Below are 9,445 nucleotides of genomic sequence, written 5' to 3'. Positions count from 1 at the left end.
GGAAAGAATGCAAAATTCTTACAGACTTAGATTTTGATAAGCTGCCTAATGTTTGTATGGTCTTGGAAATGAGCGTCAGAGTTCTTGAAGTTTGTGGATCCTGAAAAGGAAAAGGAGAAAACCATTGTATTATAGTTAAAGAGCGCAGGAGACCACAAACACTGCACCACACTTCCATGCTTGTTTCTATTTTACACATAGAATAAAGAACTCCCCTGCCCTTGAGCACAAGAGAAACAAAGCTGGAAGAGGGGAACAGAAGCAGTGATCTGTGGGCCTGACAAAATGTCTCGGGAAGTGTGCTGTCTCCCCGGGGCTAAGATCCAAGATGTAACTGAACGACTGCAAGGAATCATAAAACCCACTGACAAATACCCCCTCCTCTTGGTTCATGTGGGAACCAATGACACTGCAAGCAATAGCCTCCAGAAGATCAAAAGAGACTACGAGGCTCTGGGCGGGAAATTGAAGCAATTAAATGCACAAATTGTCATCTCATCTGTCCTCCCAGTTGAATGACGTGGCCCAGGGAGAGAGGGAAAAATAGTGGAAGTGAACAGCTGGCTTTGCAAATGGTGTAAACAGGAACGGTTTGGATTATTAGATCACGGACTGCAGTTTCTTGAAGATGGACTTCTGGCAAGCGATGGGCTGCACCTCACAACGGTTGGGAGGAATGTTTTTGCCAAAAATCTCAGAAACCTCATCAGGAGGGCTTTAAACTGACTAATGTGGGGGAGGGAGACAGTGCTCCTGAAGGTAGGAGTCTATCAATTGATGAAGATGATCATCCAAATGTCATAGACCAAATGGAGCAAACAGCACGCAGACCTAGTGGTGGGAGGAAAAAATCCTTAAATAAGAGACACGGGGGAATGATTAATGGACTTCAATGTCTGTACACTAATGCGCAAAGCATGGGAAATAAACAAGATGAGCTTGAGCTCTTGGTACAGCAAACTAAATATGACATAATAGGCATCACTGAAACCTGGTGGGATAAGTCCCACGACTGGAATGTAATAATGGAGGGATACAATCTATTTCAGAGAAACAGACCAGACAAGAAAGGAGGAGGAGTGGCGTTATATGTCAGGGATGTATATACCTGTGAAGAGATCCAAGATTTAGAACCTCAAAGCCAAAGTGAGAGCATTTGGGTCAAAATTAAGGGAGAGAAGAATAACAGTGACCTCATTGTGGGAGTTTACTATAGATCCCCAAGCCAAACGGAGGACATAGATGATGCCTTCCTGGAACAGATGGCCAAGCATGCAAAAGGAAGGGAGATAGTAGTAATGGGGGACTTCAATTACCCGGATATTTGTTGGATGTCAAACTTAGCCAAGAGCATAAGGTCAAACAGATTCCTCACTGGCCTTGCAGACAACTTCATTGTCCAGAAAGTGGGAGAAGCAACAAGAGGAACAGCCATTTTAGATCTGGTCCTAACCAATGTTGATGACCTGGTTAGTGGGGTAGAAGTGGAAGGATCATTAGGCGCGAGTGATCATGCTCTTCTGAAGTTTACTATACAGCGGAAAGGAGCAGCCAAGCATACTAGGACTCAATTTCTTGACTTTAAGAAAGCCGACTTCATAAAACTTAGGGAAGTGCTGGGTGAGATCCCATGGACAGTAATACTAAAAGGAAAGGGAGTTCATGATGGCTGGGAGTTTGTTAAGAGGGAGATAGTAAAAGCACAACTTCAGGCAATACCAATGAGACGGAAACATGGAAGGTGCCTAAAGAAGCCAGGGTGGCTATCTAAAGAACTTTTAACTGAGTTAAGATTAAAAAAGGATGTGTACAAAAAATGGAAAAGGGGAGAAACCACCAAAGAGGAATTCAAACAAATAGCCAGCACATGTAGACACAAAGTCAGAAAAGCTAAAGCACAGAATGAACTCAGGCTTGCTAGAGAGGTTAAAAGCAACAAAAAAGGCTTTTATGGGTATGTTCGTAGCAAAAGGAAGAACAAAGCAACAGTGGGGTCACTCAGAGGAGAAGATGGTGAAATGCAAACAGGGGACACAGAAAGGGCTGAACTCCTCAATGCCTTTTTTGCCTCAGTCTTCTCCGATAAAGAAAACAATGCCCGACCTGAAGAATTTGGAGCAAATGATTCAGCAGAGGAAACACAGCCCAGAATAACTAAGAAGATAGTACAAGAATACTTGGCTAGTCTAGATGTATTCAAGTCTCCAGGGCCAGATGAACTGCATCCAAGAGTTTTAAAAGAACTGGCAGATGTGATCTCAGAACCACTGGCAGTCATCTTTGAGAATTCCTGGAGAACAGGCGAAGTCCCGGCAGACTGGAGGAGTGCAAATGTTGTCCCTATTTTCAAAAAGGGGAAAAGAGAGGACCCAAATAATTACCGCCCAGTCAGTCTGACATCAATACCAGGGAAGATTCTGGAGCAGATCATTAAGCAAACAGTCTGTGAGCACCTAGAAAGGAATGCTGTGATCACCAATAGTCAGCATGGATTTCTGAAAAATAAGTCATGTCAGACTAACCTGATCTCGTTTTTTGACAGAATTACAAGCCTGGTAGATGAAGGGAACGCAGTGGATGTAGCCTACCTTGATTTCAGCAAGGCATTTGACAAGGTGCCCCATGATACTCTTGTAAAGAAGCTGGTAAAATGCGGTCTTGACTATGCTACCACTCAGTGGATTTGTAACTGGCTGACTGACCGAACCCAAAGGGTGCTCATCAATGGTTCCTCTTCATCCTGGAGAAGAGTGACTAGTGGGGTGCCACAGGGTTCTGTCTTGGGCCCGGTCTTATTCAACATCTTTATCAACGACTTGGATGATGGACTCAAGGGCATCCTGATCAAATTTGCAGATGACACCAAACTGGGAGGGGTGGCTAACATCCCAGAGGACAGGATCACACTTCAAAACTACCTTGACAGATTAGAGAACTGGGCCAAAACAAACAAGATGAATTTTATCAGGGAGAAATGTAAAGTACTGCACTTGGGCAAAAAAAATGAGAGGCACAAATACAAGATGGGTGACACCTGGCTTGAGAGCAGTACATGTGAAAAGGATCTAGGAGTCTTGGTTGACCACAAACTTGACATGAGCCAACAGTGTGACGCGGCAGCTAAAAAAGCCAATGCAATTCTGGGCTGCATCAATAGGAGTATAGCATCTAGATCAAGGGAAGTAATAGTGCCACTGTATTCTGCTCTGGTCAGACCTCACCTGGAGTACTGTGTCCAGTTCTGGGCACCACAGTTCAAGAAGTACACTGACAAACTGGAACGTGTCCAGAGGAGGGCAACCAAAATGGTCAAAGGCCTGGAAACGATGCCTTATGAGGAACGGCTAAGGCAGCTGAGCATGTTTAGCCTGGAGAAGAGGAGGTTAAGGGGTGATATGATAGCCATGTTCAAATATATAAAAGGATGTCACATAGAGGAGGGAGAAAGGTTGTTTTCTGCTGCTCCAGAGAAGCGGACACGGAGCAATGGATCCAAACTACAAGAAAGAAGATTCCACCTAAACATTAGGAAGAACTTCCTGACAGTAAGAGCTGTTCGACAGTGGAATTTGCTGCCAAGGAGTGTGGTGGAGTCTCCTTCTTTGGAGGTCTTTAAGCAGAGGCTTGACAACCATATGTCAGGAGTGCTCTGATGGTGTTTCCTGCTTGGCAGGGGGTTGGACTCGATGGCCCTTGTGGTCTCTTCCAACTCTATGATTCTATGAGACAGGGAGGGCTGAAGTTCAACCTCTTGCAAGTGACAAGGTCCTCCAGCCTCCTCACCTAATTTGCAAGTGCATGCTGAATACTTTGGATAAATTCCTGATCTCTCTGTGGGAATTCTAAGGGTTCCTCCACTCCATCAGAACCTCTTATTTATTCATTTCAAAAGCACTTTCTGAAGGAACAAACATGGAAATGAAATTATTAGGCTCTCAACAGAAGCCTTAAGGTGCTTTAAACATAGCAAAAGATCTTACTACATTTTTATTTCATATCGGTAGGTATTAAAACTCAATTTAGAAGCTGTTTGGGAACTCATAGAAACATAAACGAATAGGAGGGGTTCACCTATAACCAGCGTAAAGCAGTTTCTAGCCCACCATCTGAAAGGTGGTGGGCTCGGCTTGGTTTCACGTAAAGGCAGTTCTTATCTAGGAAGATCTTTTTGATTTATTGTGAGAGCAGAACTGGTCTAGCAGCATGCCACAAATATGATTTCCAGTGCAGTTATACTCGTTTTAAAAAAGAAAAAGGAATAATTGCCATTTTCTTAGGAATGGTAGCATTCTACAGCACCTTCAAAAACAGAGGGATGATTCTGATAGTGCCCTAGGAGTCTTGACCACAGAACAGTCTTTGATTTAGCAGAGGCATCCGCTAATGGAAGGGGAAGTGGCGGGAGTTTTAACTGCTTTATCAACTTCCCAGACTAAAGAGTTCCCTAACCCTCTGGAGAAGATTTTCTGGGGCTGCAAAAATCTCCCCTCCTCCTTTTCTGCTCCAAAGAATGGAAGGACTCCTCCCATTTGAGAAACGGCATCACTGGATGCAACCCAGCGTTCTTATAATGCTCTGTGCCTTCCACTAAGTTGATGTTTCGTAGTTCAGAGCTACAGCTACGGAAACAAATCATACATTGTCAGATTGGCTGTTAATGCTCTTGAACTACTGTGAGGAGAAGGAGTTTCAAAGAGACAGAATCTTCCTTGCAACTGGTTGAGGTTTTAAGGCCCTGCAGTAAAAAAATCTTGTCTCTGTGCGCCTGTTGTGTATACATAACCAGGCACAACTTTTATCCTTATTTACTCAAGAGGCAGACTGGAGAAAAACTGCCAGCAGTGGAAAGTAAGGCACAGGGCTTCCAGCAGAGGACGCAAGATGCAACACTCACCGGGTGATGAGGTGTAAGATGAAAGAGATTTGGAGAAAGAATCGCAGGTGCAAAGAATCTCAGAAAAATGAAGCTGCTTACTGCTGTATACCTAACATCTGGATCATCTGCAATTTTAAAAACAGAACACAAGCCCATTACAATTCCCCTCTTAAAACGCTTTAGATAAAGTCACAAAGAGTGAGTAAAGTTGCCTGGGTGACACCCGGCATCTCTACCATCTGGAGGTGCATGCCAGGGGATCCTTGGATCTTGACTGTTTTCTCCCCCCCCCCCCCCAAATTTTTATTAAATTTTCTGTTTTACATTTTAGAATATTCATTTAAACAACTTTAAAATATCAATGACTTCCCATCTTCTCTTTCCATGGTTCATTTGGCATAGCACAGATCCCTGCATATTTTACATAAACCATTCAGTATTCCATTACATCCATCAAAACTTATTTACACTGTTGAATTTATCTTAATGCTGCCAACGTTTTCAAGTATACAAAATTTCCCCCCATATAATCAATAAACATTTTCCAGTCTTCTTTAAACGTATGTTGTTCCTGTTCTCTTATTCTATATGTGAAGTCCGCAAGCTGCGCATATTCCATCAGTTTACGTTTCCATTCTTCTTTAGTTGGGACCTCACTTGTTTTCCATTTTTGGGCTAACAGAACACAAATACAGTGGTACCTCGGGGTTACAGACGCTTCAGGTTACAGATGCTTCAGGCTACAGACTCCACTAACCCAGAAATAGTACCTCAGGTTAAGAACTTTACTTCAGGACGAGAACAGAAATTGTGCGGCAGCAGCGGGAAGCCTCATTAGCTAAAGTGATACCTCAGGTTAAGAACAGTTTCCGGTTAAGAACAGACCTCCAGAACAAATTAAGTTTCTAACCCAAGGTACCACTGTAACCTTTTTTGGCATGTGGGAAGGATCCTGACTGTTTTCACACACTAGCAACACATCCTATAGAATTCTATCCATTACGTTTTATCTGCACAATCTGAATGAATTTCAGGAACCAAAAAGCCGTATTGAAAAATACGACTTTTGAGCCGTCTAGCCCCCAAATGGCAACTAGGCATTCTGTTTTGGCGACTGTAACCCTGGTTTAAGGAGCCATTTGGTGCCTAGCTTATTTATCTTAGTTTCTAACACCGGTCAAGCAACATGTTATGTTTAATGTGTTGCATTCAGGCTCTTGTTTTTCTGTACAGTGGTACCTCGGATTAATAACTTAATTCGTTCTGTAGGTCCATTCTTAACCTGAAACTGTTGTTAACCTGAGGTATCACTTTAGCTAATGGGGCCTCCCACTGCCGCCGTGCCATGATTTCTGTTCTCATCCTGAAGCAAAGTTCTTAACCCGAGGTACTATTTCTGGGTCTGTAACCTGAAGCGTCTGTAACCTGAGGTACCACTGTAGATACCTAGAGGCTTGGAGAGGGGGTGATTGTTACTGGGACAGCAGCTACAAGTGCAGCTACAAGGCTTACTTTTAAAAAAGTCCCCAATGAAAACTCTTTTGCTTAGCTTCACAGCTGTGTATGAGAAGGGGGGCACTGTGGAAGGGGCTGTGGCTGGGGAGGACAGGGATAAACTTCCACAACTCATGCTCTGTAGACTCGAGAACAAGCCCCCTCCTACACACCTATAATTAATTTAAGAAAAACCAGAGAAATAGCTGCATGCTGCACCTTGAGAGTAATGTGTAGTTTGGCCCTCAGTCAATGGCTAGGGGCAGAACTTAAGTGACCCAAGTTAACTCAGCAACTTACACAGTTCTTAAGGTGAAAATGGAAAATGAAAGAAACCACTGGGTTGGCAGGCTGGAATAACTCAGAGGAAGAGCCAGAGTTCTTCAAGAACTGGAGCCCGACTTCTTCACAACAGAGACCCACACGACGTGCAGCACATCATATTCAGGCTATTGTTGTTGTTTAGTCGTTTAGTCGTGTCCGACTCTTCGTGACCCCATGGACCAGAGCAAACCGCTGCCTCCCGCAGTTTGGTCAGGCTATTAGCAGCACACAATCACTGCACATACATTAGGAGTGTGTAGTGTTCTGGCTGGTGCAACTGTGATAATCACCTTAACATTCTTTTTGGAGTTCTTACAATTTTAACTTTACGCAGGAACGTACCTTGAAAGCGTATGGCAGCGGACTCCCTCAGGGAAAAAAAGATATCGCACATCACTGTAGGGCAACGGACCCCAGACTTTGTAATGACTGTGAAAATCCGGTCTACATATTGCCTAAGATTTTCCTAGGAGGGGAAATAATAATAATAATAATAATAATAATAATAATAATAATAATAATAGATAAAACAACCGTTGCAAGCACATCTAACCTAAGATCACGTATTATGGGATATCCACAAATAAGGTGCTTGCATGAAGGAAGCCCAAATATAATTGACATGTGAAATGATCCTACATGTGTGAAAAAAAATTTTTTGCTTTGTTTCGCTGTGTACACAACCCACTTTTCATGTTCGAAATTGCAACTTTCCAGTGTGAATCAGTGCAGTGAAAACCCACATAGATATCATCTGACATTATCATCAGCATGTTATTTTGTTTTATATATGGACATGTTAACATATGAAACAGTTCTTGTTGTATTTATATGGCAATATCTGCCGGAAAACTTCTGGAAACTGTTATAGATATATCATACAGCCCAGTATTGTATAGAAGAGTAGCACATTTACTCACTGCCACTTAACCCAGCTGCAAAAGATGGCTTGTACAGCACCTAGCACACAACTGATGCTAAATGCATATCAGACAGTAGTAAGTGAATTAACTGGAAACCTGGGCTGTCATCTACAAAATGAACTGCATACCCGGTTATTATCCAAATTTTCAGCATCTTTCAACTTCACAGGATCAATTTCACAAGATTTATGAACTTGGCAAATCTAGAATAAATTGAAATAATTAAAAATCAATATACTGAATTATCTTCGGGTGAGATTTGACCCCTTAGAATCAGTTATTTATTTAACAAATTGCAATTTAACAGCTTTGGGCTGGTTAGCTTTTTGTTTTGGTTTTAAAACATAGAATTAATTTTTTTCTTAGCTCCTCTGAAGATTAATTTTGCTATATAAAACAAAACTTTCCCCCCCCCAAATCAGGAGTAAGCCCCAGTCAAGTGAGTTTCAGTCTTTTCCTTATGTTTTTACATGTGGCTTAGTAATTCAGCATCACTAACCATGGCTGCATCGTCAAGAAATTTTAACAAACATACTTCAAACCCTGGTTTAAAATACTGGTTAAGATGGGAAGTCCTCAACTGACCATGGTTAGTGACATTACAGATAAACACTGTTATATGTAATTAGCGTTGACATTACAACACTAAGAGCACACACACCTATACACATCTACACAGAATTAAGCCCCACTGAGTTTAATGGATTTACTCTCAGGTAAATGTGTACAGGTGTACAACCTGTATTTTGGTTAGAGCAGATGAAGGAAGGTGGGGGAATTCAAGTGGGAGGGAAGAGGGGCTGGCTACCAATTTAGAAATCATAGTTATCCAACGATAATTATGCTAACATAATGATCTGCACTGAACTTCAGTGAAAAATTAATTTCTGGCTAAAAAGGAGATAACACCAAGTAAGCATTTAAGGAAACGGTATTTTCCAATCTCCCTTTTTGTTTATGAAGAACAATGTTGCAAAACTATTTTTAAGGTTGTGGGGACACACACACACACGACTTCTTGGCAAGTTGTGGCATTTGCAGATCAGTTAGGAAAGTGCTGAATCAATTAAAGGAAATTTGTGGTCTGTTTATTTGTAACATTAGGAGGGCAGGCTAACTGCGCGGCAGAGATAATGAAACGCTGCCAGAGTGTCAAGCAAGAACACGTGCACCCTCTAAAAATAATCACAAATTCAAATGAGTTGTTTCTTTTTTTAATGCACATTATATACCTATCCAGAATCAAAATGCTTTGCTTTTGTAATGCAAGGCTTGCATCTGAGGGGCGCTGCAGAACATTAATTTCATATAAATCCATGGTATTCAAGTGTTATGACTGACTCACTAGATAAGTAGCTACCACATGGGTCTGTCATAACCTCCCAAACCTTAGGCATAAGCCCCGTGGAACAATGACGAGGAAGACCATGTGCACGCGTCTCTTAAAAGACTGTACATGGTTTTTGAACAGGCTCTTACCTCGTCAATAATTGGCTTCAGGGTTACTTGAAGGTAATGCATCCCTGCCAGTTTCATGGTTTCATCAATGCACTTGGAAGTTAATGAGTTTCCTCTGAAAATGGTGTTTGGGTCTCTGAAAGCAGACGGTTTCCAAACATTTAGCCTTCTTTTGATAAACCACCAATATGGTGAAATAAAAGCAGCAGTTGGAGCAGATGAATGCACATAAACCATCTTCTCTGAATGAGACCAGAGACATGGGTAGGGGGAATTTGCGGTTGGGTTCCAACTCACACCAGCCCCAACCAGCACAATTTATGGTCAGGAATGATGGGATCTGCAGCCGGCAATATCTAGACAGCCATGG

The 9,445-nt window shown here is 42.2% G+C and overlaps 1 protein-coding gene across 1 annotated transcript in view; it reads right to left on the bottom strand.

The window, feature by feature from the left end:
* The window catches only part of RASA3 (RAS p21 protein activator 3), a 127,464-nt gene that overhangs the window by 13,797 nt on the left and 104,222 nt on the right, over window positions 1-9,445 (bottom strand). Inside the window, exons 12-16 of the mRNA XM_081003009.1 lie at window positions 9,097-9,211; window positions 7,746-7,820; window positions 7,037-7,160; window positions 4,895-5,001; window positions 23-100 (exon numbers count right to left, since the gene is read on the bottom strand). Coding sequence (XP_080859135.1) covers window positions 23-100; window positions 4,895-5,001; window positions 7,037-7,160; window positions 7,746-7,820; window positions 9,097-9,211 — 499 coding nt within the window. The remainder of the gene's footprint in view (window positions 1-22; window positions 101-4,894; window positions 5,002-7,036; window positions 7,161-7,745; window positions 7,821-9,096; window positions 9,212-9,445) is intronic.

Source organism: Podarcis pityusensis (genome assembly GCF_964106645.2).
Source record: "Podarcis pityusensis genome assembly, chromosome: 4".
Classification (NCBI taxonomy): domain Eukaryota; kingdom Metazoa; phylum Chordata; class Lepidosauria; order Squamata; family Lacertidae; genus Podarcis; species Podarcis pityusensis.
Note: the sequence above shows the minus strand (reverse complement) of the source record. Positions and strands in the feature narration are given on the sequence as shown.